Source organism: Tympanuchus pallidicinctus, unplaced genomic scaffold, assembly GCF_026119805.1.
Source record: "Tympanuchus pallidicinctus isolate F22 unplaced genomic scaffold, pur_lepc_1.0 scaffold1, whole genome shotgun sequence".
NCBI classification, from domain to species: domain Eukaryota; kingdom Metazoa; phylum Chordata; class Aves; order Galliformes; family Phasianidae; genus Tympanuchus; species Tympanuchus pallidicinctus.
This window is the reverse complement of record NW_026294618.1, coordinates 22,819,296-22,831,754: the sequence shown is the minus strand read 5'-3', so window position 1 is coordinate 22,831,754 and position 12,459 is coordinate 22,819,296. Positions and strand designations below refer to the sequence as shown.

The following is a 12,459-nucleotide window of genomic DNA, read 5'->3' as shown; positions in this document are numbered from 1 at the left end:
CACGTTTTTGCTTCTGTTTTTATAGTTTTGTCTTCTGTTTTTATTACTATGTTACAAGAAAAGTCATGGCCCTAGGTTGCAGCTGCCATTTGCCCAACTACTAATAAAGAATTATCATTTCCTTTTTCTCCAGTTCCAAATTCCCTTGGGAATGGAGTTGTATCCAGCCCAAATCCAGCCCATGAATTAAGTTCCTAGAAGCAGCAGTAGCAGGAGCCTCTAAGCTATGGCAAGTTCGCACCCACCACCATGGGGCGTATCATAGACTCATCTTCACAAACCAATAAAGGTGTTAGAAGAAGATATTAGGAGTGTTCTAGTGTTTCAGCTTCAGAAAGGGTTTACTTAGCTAGAGTCAGATTTTCTGTGACATTTGATATTGTATGTGTTAAAAATGTCCACCTGAAATCCACTGTGCAAAATCATCCTAGAAGGCCAGGCATAAAACCAAACTCAAGATTTAGATTATGTAGGGACTTCTAAAAATGAAGACAAAGCATTTTAAAGCACTTCCTGTGCTTAAGACTGCTTTAGGCTATCCCAGCTCATATAAATGAGAAGGAAGAAGGCATCAGAAACAGTTCTAATTGCGTTCCAAGAGAGGAAACCTGTGCAATTCTGGGCACAGCATTCACCGTGCACATTTTGACTTCAAGGAGTCTGATCCTACTGTGTTCAAAAAAGCAGTGCTTTGTGTGAGTGTTTTCTAAATGGATAGAAAAAATGCCAGGCTTCTACCTTTAGCAGCTTCTCCTAATGGAAATAAAGACAGCAAGGCTCTCAAAATTGCATAACTGTCCTGGCAAAAAGGACTCACACAGCAATCAATTTCTTTTTACCTCCAGATGAGCTGTCTCTATACAAGTGGGTAGCAGAGATCTTTCCACGCAGTGCAAGACTTAAGACATCCCCATGCTAAGTGCATGTTGCTGCCTCTCTCACTGAGCCTGAGCTCCCTTCCTGTTCTGTTGATAATTTGATGGCTTTGAAGAAAGCAATTGATTGCCAAGTTAAGATATTTCTGAAGTGCTCTAAGATAAATGCTTTTCTTTGAAGATATGTTGAGAGAGAACTCCAGGAGTATTTCCTGTGGCCATTATCAAGAAACGTCACCTAAGTACGGTAGGATTAAAATAACTCACCAAGCCCAAAGAATGGAAAAAAAAAATAAAAAATAAAAAGAACTGTACAGAGGACACATACAGAGGACACAGAACATTATTAAGCATTAATATGTTCACAGCCAGGAGATCTAATTTATAGCACAAAACTAATTACCTGACTTGTTTTTCTCTCTCTTTTTTTTTTTTTCCTACACTAAACCAATAGTTCTGGATCACAGATAGCAGACAGATGATCAACCACAATACACCTACACAAGGACAGATGCAGAAATTCAGCATTTAAATATCAAAGTTCAAAAGAGAGAAGGAAAGTCTCTTCTGGAAATAAAAGCATCTGGGATGATGTCTAGGAGAAAAGAGCTTTTCCATGGCAACCCCGAAAGGCTGCTGCATTCACAGAATGTCAATTCCCACTATGCAGCTATTAATCAAACTCCAGTGAGGAGGAGATTGGACAGTGAGGTAAACACCATTGACCTCATTTAAAAATAATAATAAAGATTCTCTTTAAATATTTTGCTTCCTTATGAGCCTGCAACTGATTGCAGAAGGCTGCCCTTCCAACAAGACAATATTTAGTTATTTCAAGAAAACTCTATTTAGGTCCAGAAAAACAAATGAAAATGTCTTCAGTCTAAACTCAGACACCAACAGAAATTTGTCCTCTGAAATATTGGTCCTGTAACACCTTCTTATCTGCCTGATAAGGAATGAAAATAGCCATTTTTTAATGCCTCCTCTTTCAAAAATCCAGACCCTCCAATTCATTTTCAAAACAGTGCTGCTATATATTTAACTGACAGGAAGATTTCCAGAGAGGCAAACCTGAACTGTGTACTCAGCCTATGCTGACAAAAACAGAAAAGGCAGTTTGAAAGTGAAGGGGGACTGATAGACAGCCCCAGCTGTGTAGTTTCTCCCCCATCCCATCTCTGCCTTTTTCACTTGGACAGTTCATTGCCTTCTACTTTCAAAATGAATACCCGTTTCACAAAAAATAATGCTCTCTGCCCTGACAGATACTTACATTAATTGTGCCTCTACATGCTTCTGAACTTCTGTGACTGATCTGATGGACAGAAAAGAAATCTCCTTTCCCTTAACGGAGTAAATGACTCAGTTGTAGCTGAGAGAAAGAGGATCAACAAAGCAATTGACACCTGTAAAATGAAAGTGTGCTTTTATCAGGCCGTCCTGATTTCTTGCAGCTCTCCTGTGCAAAAGATGCCTAGATTGGTTGATTATACCGAGATGTCTCAGGACGAGAGAAAATCAGGCTCCCTTGGCACACCAGGGTATATGCAGTGGACATACATCCCTGAAGACCACCTCCTAAACAGGAATGCAATACAAGTGGCAGAGGCTATTTCCTCCCTCAGGAGAAGGAGACTCTCAGAATCCCTAGGGAGTACCACAGGGCTTGTGCTGGCAGCTGAGCTGTTCCACCCTACACAGTCATCAGATAAAAACTGGGGGGATTCCCCTCAGAATCAAGCATTGGAATCAATCACAAGGCTAAGTGTTACTTCAGACACTCTGTCACAACAATAGTTGCAGTCTAGTCCACCTTTCAGAGCTACTTCACTGAAAAAATGGGCTTTTCTAATACAAGAAGCTCAACTCATTCAATTATTTTGTTTCAGAAGAAACTGAAGCAGGACTCCTGTTTGCTTTAACTGGTCTGCTGACTAAAGAGAAAAAGACATGATCATCTACTGCCCATTGTAACCATTTGCCTGGTAACAACCACCTCAGAAGTGTGGCTTGTCAAGAACAAGGAGTGTAGAAATCCTTTCAGGTCTGTTTCAGTTTTATTTGTGAAATTCCATCACCTATGAAGATTCAGGTAGCTGATGGGTCTTCAAACAAGAATAGTCTAGTTCTGGGTCTAAGATGCCTACAGCACAGTATCCTTTCAGTAAAACATTTCAGATAGACAGCTGCCATTTGTTTATGCTCTGAGACAAAATATTTATTTATTTATTTATTTATATATTTTAGGAGCTCACCACCTTTAGCTTCTCTAATATAAGAAGCAGAAACATGGTGATACTGGTTTTGTGTTTGTTTTGTTGGTGGCGTGCTTTCTTTCCTAAAACCTCATTTCCAAGCAAATTCTTGCATAGGGTAATTTTGAGGTTGAAACTGAAGGTGAAAATTAGCAACTCCATTCACAAATATGCCTTATCCATCGTCAAAAGTATTTTTATAACATATTTTAAATGAGCTTAAGTATAAATGGCAGTGAGCTTTGCCCTCTAGTGGAAAATGTAGTAAACTACAATAAACACTTGAAAACACAACTTCACACTTAATATTCTCTTGGACAGTTCATTGGGTTGAAACTTTAATTATGTTCATGCATACATCTGGACACTATCTTTCTTTATTGTTTCTTTTTTTATTGAGTGTTTGCTGAATGGCTGGAGAGGCAGCAAGTAAGTCAAGGTGCACATCCCTTATCCCAAGGAGTGATGAGTAGTAAGGGCAAACCCAAGGAAATGACAGTCCCTGTTTAGTACAGAATAGAAATAAATTTTCCAAATATTTATACTGCTTACATAACAGGTCTAACAATTTTAACTATCAACTTTTAGGATACATTAAATGTTAAGTTACAGTGACAGTTCTCCAGAGAGTTCCCAAAAAGGATAGTCTTCTCAAAAATTCTTCTCATTCTCCCCAGTACTGTTTCAGAAGATCAATTTTTATATATTTATTTTTGGGGATCTTAAGGGATTGGAAGACAGGACTAACTAGTTTAATTAAATTAAGAGTACCCCACGGAAAAAATGCAATGGTCATCATTTTCTGCATTCTTGATCAAAGTCTAAAGCCCACAAAGGCTTCATCTAAAACACAGATCTCCCAGTGATCTCCCTTGATGACATAACCAATTAAAATGCTACTGCTATGAGAGTAATTCAAGGAAAATTAAAAGGTCATCCAAGGTTTTCTTTGATAGAATACAGCACTCTTCAGTGATTTATGGGCTATGGATGCTGCTGCTCAACCATTTAAGGATGCAGATTTAAAGAAAGACCAAGTTTAATTTGAAAATAAGAACTTGCATATATATATATATATACATATATATAAACACACATAGGCTGCACCAGAATTAATACTTCGCACTTTGTTATATTTGCCAATAATGTCAGAGGAGGATGTTCATAATATGGCAGTAAAAGTTGAACCTTCCCAAAAAATATTTTATTTTATTTGTGTGTGACAGATGACAGCAGAGGGGCAGTCTGACAAAATGGTGTCTGACATGGAAGTGTGTGTGAAGGCATGGATCTGAATTCCTTTATTAATTAATTTCTTTATTAATTATAATTCCTTTATTAATTTCCTTTGAAAAAAAATGGCAGCTATCAAAATTCACTTGCTGAACGTTCACAGAGACCAAACACTGGATGTGAGCACAGTGAAGTGGTGGGTTGTGTGTTCTAGGGGCAACAGCAACAGTGGGTCACCTCTGCTAGTGCAGATCTTTGTGAGAGCAGCATGGAGTCTCTTACTCACTGCTGGTGAGGAATGCATAGCCAAGAGCTGTAACTATGTTGAAAAAAATAGTATTTTGTAGCTGAGAATTTGCTTTATCGAACAGTGTTATAATGCTCTTTGTATCTGTTGTAGTTTCCATGGAAACAAATCAGAGGCATTACTTTTGGTGGATTCTATATGTGTATGTGTGTGTAGATATATATATATATATATATATAAAAAATAGGAGTTCTTTACAGCTATAGGAAGAACCCTATTATGTACTTCTGCTAATACAGCATAGAGGATCTGAGTATGGGAGAGAATTTATGAAGTAAACATATAATGAAAAAAGTCAAATAGATGGCATGGCTCTTGTGTTTACATTGTATAGGAAGAATCTGTATCAAAGAGATGTGGCTGCATTCATCATTTTGAAAATTCACAAAGTTTGCTTGGAATAATAACAGTTAGTTGAGATAAAACTTAAAGATTCAGAGGTCTCACAGTCTTGCCCATATGGATAGAACACAAATGCTTGAGCTATCCTATGACCTCTGCATTCAAGAGAAGAGCTTTGGATGCAAGTGCTATTAGAAATTAGAGGAACCACACAAATTTTCCATGTCTAAGCAATTATACAGCAAGAGTATCAGTGATAAAATGACTAACTTGATATTAACAAAAACATTTACACTATCTTAATTATTTTCAGTCAGCTCTCTAACCTGTCTTCCTATACAAATCTAAGTTTCTTGCAGCATTCATTGTCACTAGAAAACACCTATTTTCGTTACAGAAAATGGATTCAGTCATCTTATGAGATGTTGCTTGTTAGTTTGTGTGAACTGTGTGTGAGCCCTGCAGTGAACCAGGAAAGTTGCTGAAAAAAACTTGATCATAAAATCATTACTGCTCAAATAAACATGTCAGCCCCACTTAGCAAAAATTAAATCAGGAAACAAAACCCAACCTAGCAAACGTGAAAAAGTCAATTTTGCTCAGAATGCCTAAAAGACAGAATGGAAAACTGTTTTGCCTTTTTTGTTGTTTTTTTTTAATGTAGTTGTTATTTTGTGTTCACCCTAATTTATAAACTCCACAGGGCAGTAGGAAGTAAATCATCACTCTGTCGATGTTGCCTATGAACTTAAATTCTGTTTACAATCAGGGAGAGAGAGAGAGGCTTCTTCAGGCATTTCCTTCAGAGTATAACTACTGGCTAGTATCTGTGGAAGTGCTACTTCTTTCCCTAGCAGTCTTAGCTCCCAATGGGCTGTGTGAATTTAACTCTGGTGCTTCCCCTAATGAGGAAACCATGATGTAGCCCAAAGAAACAGTACTTAATATCAGTGTTTTAAACTCTGGCATCCCAAGTGAAACAGACCATACATTTCAGAGTGAAATCTCCCAGCATTGATGGTTGAGAATTTCCTGTCAGATGCCCAGAGAGGTTGCGGATGCCTCCTACCTGAATATTCAAGGCCAGGCTGGGTGGGGCCACCTGGTCTAGAGGGAGGTATCCCTGCCTACTGCATTCATGCAGGATGATCTTAAAGGTCCCCTCCAACACAAACTATTCTATCAGCCTATGATTCTGTGAAGAGGATATAGACAGGATGCAACTGACAGGTTCAAACAGCATGTCTTCTTGGGGCTTACATAACTGAAGTGTTTCTAATACCAAACTGGGGCTTTCTTGAGTCACTGTAAAGATCTAGTTACAGCTGCTTTTCAGAGAGAGAACTCAGTTAAGACATAGGGTCTGATTTTTGATCTTTTAAATCTCACCAGTGAGTCCTGCTCCCAACATGCACTGACTACTGAGATTTTGTCTAACACCTTCACAGCTATTGCAAAAACTATGGAAATGTCAGTAAGGGTGTGACTCCTATTACACTGGCAAGAGACAACTGTTGGTCAGAGTGATAGAAAAAGCTACTGTGAAAAGCTTGCCTTTCTGTCATGTTAATCTCCCTTCCCTCAGTCCCCTGGCTAGTTCTGGCTAGTATGAAGGAAGCAAGCTCCAATAGACGTTCACTGAAGGCAGGAAAAGCTGTACTATCTCCAGGGATATGAAGACATTCGTCTGAGATTATATCTCAGGTCACGTGCCAGCACTAGTGACACAGCAGTATTCTGCCTAGTTTTAAAATGGATAAAACCCTGATGCTACTCCTGAATCACACCATAATTGATGCTCAACTTATAGTACAAAGTGTTGTGACTGTAATGGCTATAAGGATTCTCATGAACATCGTGTGTGATGGAGGGCAAGTGGCTGAATGATCAGGAGTTTAGACAGTTCAGTAAGGGAGGTAAAAGGAGGATGTAGAGGGGATTCATTTGGAGAGAGCAGTTTAGTTGGAAAAAGAAAAAAAGAAAAAGTAAATAAATTTAGATCAGAGGATGAGGGAAAGAAACATCTTGGTTACAGTTCATTAGGTTCCATGATTAACTTGGAGAAATAACACATCTTCATGCTAATACAATAGCTCTGTACTAAGCAGTTTTATCAGCATGTCCTTGCAAATACTTAGACAGACATGTATACACACAGAATCGCCATAGATTTCCCTGTTGTGCTTGTCACCAACCTGCAGTTCAGCTAAAGGGATAAAAAGGAGAGCCCAAAGGGATCCTGTGCTACAATATAATGACAATAGCATGGGGCAATTTTCTAAAGTTTTAGATTGGGATTAAAACAAACACTAAATACAAAATATGCAAAACAAAGCCTGTACTACCTATATTCTATCTGGAAAACTTCAGGCATTTCGTCAAATTTCTAATAAGTCTTTTCAGAAATTCAAGAGTTAACACAAAATGGGTGGTGATACACTGAAGTTCTGAGAGTTATCCAAGGTCAGCGGTAGCTACGGTAAAAAGAAAACAATATTTATGTGCTTTTTGTATGCAGAACAGACAATAACCTTTAAAAAAACTGACTTTCAAAAGACTTGGGATAGATTCAGGGAAGCAAATCCAGCTTTTGGCACCAGTGTCATGCTGCCAAGGCCTCAAGGCTTTGACACAATTCATCCTGAATTTGACTGGCTGTTGATGAGAAACTCCTTCCCATGCTGTGCCTTCGAATTCAGTACTTAGAAAATTTGTGACAAAGTCTGAAATTAGTTCCAGCAGAAGCTAATGCGTTGTCTGAAAAAAAGTGTGTGAGTATAGTTTTCTCAATTTGCACTATTTAGTTAAACATATGTTGAGCAAAGGGAAATAAAGATTAACAATGAAAATATATACTACTATGGACCATCAGCATGAAAATAGCTGTCAGATAAAGTATTTTGTTAAAATTGAGATGTCTTTTTCCACATGGTAAGACTTATCAATGAAGTAAAAAACAAACAAGCTACTCTGTCATGCAAAAAAAACCGTGTTCAGCATAAGGAGGTAAAGCACTTACAGGGGAGGTCAGCACTTATAGCTGTCTGCATCATTATGTCTCAAAGCCAATGCCACCCACATGGCTACCAGTGCTCAGGGTCACATTGGCAGGTCAGGCAGGGAGGGGAAGTACTGCAGAGGTCTAAGAAAAATCAGGAGCAAGAAGTTAACAAAGATGATGCCATATGGAACCCTGCTAACCTGTCATTAATGGTATTTGAAAGAAAAAGGAAAGACGATGCATACAGAAAGGGAGAATAGAAATATTAAAAGGTGAAGCTCGTAGCGTGACTGGAAAAAAATCTCAAAAGGAAAAAAAAAGAGAGATGGGATAAGCAGTTTTGCCCTTGGAAATAAGTGCTCGCTAAGTCCTTACTCAAGTACAAGTGGAACAGCTCTAGTACTCTAGCAAAAAAAGTCCATCTTCTAGGTCTAAGTTTTAATTACCTCCATCACCCCATTGGCTGCACTACTTTTGATGCAGTAAGGGATACAGTTGGCCTTCTGTGCTACAAGTACACATTGCTACATATCCTCATAAGCTAACAAACCTACAGTTGGAGATGACTACTGCATTTTTTATGCTGTTCTCTGAGCCCAGTTTTACAGACAGTGCTGCAGCCCTTTTATAGATACTAAAAATCACTCAAGAGAGCTTTAGAGAAACTGGAAGATTGTGAACACTCTCCCGTGGCACCAAATTTCTCCTCCACTCTGTAAAAGAAAAATCTTATATCAGCACTATAAACTTACTCTGACAGACAAGAGCTGAAATCATGACCATGTCCTGTGACGTTCAGCACTTCAGTGTTTTCTCCACATTTGGCTATTGTATTATTGTTATTATATTAAAGCACCACTAGAATTGTATAATTTTTCCTCACATAGACAAAATGAGTTTTTGTTCAGCTAGTGTATCCATCTGAATCAAGACCTAAGTAGTATCTTTTTCACAACACAGATGTCTCAATATAGATATCAAAAAAAACCCTACAAGTACTTTACATCAACATGTAAACGTACTTATCCTAATCTAGGAAATAGAATAGGAGAAGAATTACTTACATATCTGTACTTTAAAGCACATGAATTCTTTTAAATAAAGGAAGCGAAACTGTCATAATGAAATTAATTTTTCCATCTAGCAAAGTACACAGGTTCATTATTGAAATATGTACATATATTTACATAAAATAACATTTGGCTTTTGTTATAACAACCACATATATTCATGGATTTATTACACCCTCAGTGCTTCAGTAATATGTTTCCATATCTAATTTATATCGTGCACACTTAGAAACTTGAGATTTACAAAATGTCACAGATAGATTATACCAATTTCCATATACAGTAGCTCTGAGAAATTGTAGACATAGGATTTTGTAAGTCTGCTTTCAAGTAAGGTCAACAACACCAGGGTAACTGGTGTCCAAAAACAATTCACCAAAATGAATGCAAGTTGGTTTGTCTCCACAATTACCTTCAAATGTCAGAAAACAAGCAGAAGTGTCCATCCCCTAGAAGTGAACAGAGAGCAGGTAAAGGGCCATGAAATGGAGAAGCCAAACTGATCACTCCTTGCTCCCAAAAGGGGTGGCCTTGTTTCCAGTTCTCTCTTGTCCTTCCTGAACCTTGGAAATACCTTTTCTTATAAATACTCAGAAAAATTATTCCATCACTTCACCATTCCAGCAGAAAACACTCTTCAGTTTGAATTGATGTTTTCTGCTGTGTTAATTTACTGCCATGTTAAAAAGTTGATTTAGCTCTGAAATATACAGACTGGTCAAGGGGAGGGATGCAAAAATGAAGACTTTCTGTCAGAAGCAGAGAGAGCAGGAAGAACAGATTTGTCTCTCTAAAGGGTAGTGAACTGTCAGAGAGCTTGTTCTGTCCAGAAGTACTTCATCCTATGTCTTCTCTGACAACATCAGTTCTGCCCTTCAGGAAGTTTGGAGTCTTGATATGTAAGTGTGATAGTTATATATGTAAGATATTTGTATGCTTCTAGTCAAAATAAGTGGCTGCAATGTGATGTTTTAAAAAAAAGAGGTTTTTAATAGTATTTTTTAATATTTAAAATCTTGCTACTTTCATAACTTAATATCTGAAGAGTAACAAGAAAAATGAGTTCTTAATCACGAAGTCACCACAAATGCTATTACTACAAACAAAGAATAGATGTGAATGTTTTATCTCTCACTGAAAACTTATTCTGGCTGCAAACACAACCTGTAGTTAAAAATATACTTTCATACTTCAGAGATACTTTGCATTCTATTGAAACCTGAAGGACAAGACTTCTAGTACCACCAGTATATATTGTTAGAACCTATCGATTCTACAGATCAGATTGATTTCCCCTGTTTATATTGCTGCAGTATACTTCAGAAATGTCAGAGCTAAGGAGAGAAGTAGAAAGAACAGAAATGAAAATCTTTAAAAATTTCAGTAAAAAATGAAAGAAGAGAGGATTGTCATTGCTAAAATCTCTCTAAGATAACTGGAGAGGAACAGAAATGAGGAAAATTCAGTAGTATGGTATTTTATTCATATCATGTCTGGTGAGAGAACTATTGGCTTCATTTTGCTACTTTCCAGATGGAAAATTCAGAGCATATTGGAGAGGTTAATAATAACTCCTACACAAACATCTGAATATGTCTTTCTGTTAAGGTTTAATTCATAATAACGCGCACAAACATGAATGCACAAGAAAAGGCCAACAGAACCACTTATCGGTGTTTACTCTGATGTAATGCCTCATAGAAGCTAGGGAAATTCAAGATGTTTTTTTTTGCAAAGTGATCTTATGATCTGCGGGAGAAGAAAGCACTTCTGCTTCCCCATGGGCTACCCATCTGTGCCCCTTCACCATGTGCAGTAGAAGAGTGATTCCCTCGAGCTACTGAGAGACCTGAACATAGACCTACATACATACTAGAGAATTACACGGAATCTCATTTGGTCTCCCTCATAGTCTTCCTTGGGAAGAAAAGAGAGAATCTTGTTCAGTCCTTCCTGTTCTCATCTCGCTTTGGAGATTGCTACAATCTGGACCCCAGATGGAGTAAGCACTTTCTTACAGATCTGATCTAGACACTTGCTTCACAGCCCAGAACAGAATTTCCTCTTCATTTTATGTGGTGTTTCCTATGAACATCATTAAAAGACTACTTCCTCAACATGATTTTCCAGGTTGTCAAAAAAATGTCCCTGAAGAAAGTCTAGATGCTTCCTTCCAGCCTGAAGATGCTCCTCCAGGAGCCAGGCACCCTTCATTGAATCACTTGCTGTGCACTTTCTTTACAATTCACTTTACCAAAACAAGAGACCCCAACAAAAATGAAGATCTAAGTCTACCCCATCAGGTTTACCAGAAAATAACTAAGACTACAAAGTCCCTCAGAGTGAGAGTTACTCACCTGCTCAATATCTCCATCACTGATCTCTTCTAGGTACTTTTTAAAAGGGTTGGGTTGATAGAGCTCCTCCTTTTGCTGTGCACTCTTCCCTTTCACTAGCACAGGACGAATGACACCAGGTTTTGTCTTGACAAAAGGATGGAAATAAAATGCTTTATAATTTGTGGAATATTTGTTAGATAAGTCAATTCCATTGAGGCTACGGTAACTATATTTAAATACATATGTATTCATATAAACAACAAATTTCACCAAACTAATACAGGCTTCATGCTACCTTACCTACTTTTAATACAGTCTACAGACAAAAGTAGCAAGAGCTGTACACAAGCTCGTCACTGACATCTGTTTTGTTGCCACCATAAAAATAAATGCTGGGCCATCAAACTATTGTCTCTAGTTTTTGCTAGCTGCATCTTGATAAGTTCATCAAGTCACACTTTATGCACAGCCACACTCCTGCTTTCCAATTGCAATCACTATTCTGGGCTTCACAAAGTGGTAACTGCAAAACAAGGAAAGGCAATGAGTGATGTGGTTAACATACGCACAGGTAGCAACATTTTAGGAGAAATTATTTCAGAGAACAAATACCAGAGATTTTACACTGCATTTTCACAGTATCTTCAAAAATTCACTTGGGAAAATACAAGCTAAGGGAATTTAATCAGTATGGATGGCTGACACATCCCATTTCAGACAAATCAGATTATTTAGTCAAGAAAAAAAATCTTGGTTAACTTTCAGCTAACTAAAACAATTGACAATTTACTTGTAAATTTAATATATCTCTAAGTTGCAGAATTCTTAGAGTCTGATGTATGGAGTGTGGCATAAACTCTAAACAGGGGCAAGAGGATAATTTTAAAATAGACAACTTCTTCAGTAAGGGAAAAAAAAAAGAGGGGAGATAAAAATGTGCGCATTCCCTCTGGGATATGGTAAATACTGAACTACTGTGGGGCTGTGTAACTTAATTTAAACTTCCAAGTAACTCAATTAGATTCTTCTTTGTT

At 37.7% G+C, this 12,459-nt stretch overlaps 1 protein-coding gene across 11 annotated transcripts in view; it reads right to left on the bottom strand.

Moving 5' to 3' along the window:
• Nucleotides 1–12,459, bottom strand: part of MLIP (muscular LMNA interacting protein) — a 95,694-nt gene that overhangs the window by 15,256 nt on the left and 67,979 nt on the right. For 5 of the 11 annotated variants that reach the window (XR_008205021.1, XM_052676679.1, XM_052676706.1 and 2 more), the window contains exons 11-12: nucleotides 11,444–11,569; nucleotides 2,152–2,284 (exon numbers count right to left, since the gene is read on the bottom strand). The exons of 3 other annotated variants lie outside the window; for them this stretch is intronic. Coding sequence is in view for 7 of the 8 variants with exons in the window: in XM_052676679.1 (XP_052532639.1) it covers nucleotides 2,165–2,284; nucleotides 11,444–11,569 (246 nt within the window). In the remaining variant the exon portion in view is untranslated. The remainder of the gene's footprint in view (nucleotides 1–2,151; nucleotides 2,285–11,443; nucleotides 11,570–12,459) is intronic. 3 more of the 11 variants (XM_052676688.1, XM_052676697.1, XM_052676716.1) reach the window with 1 other exon arrangement.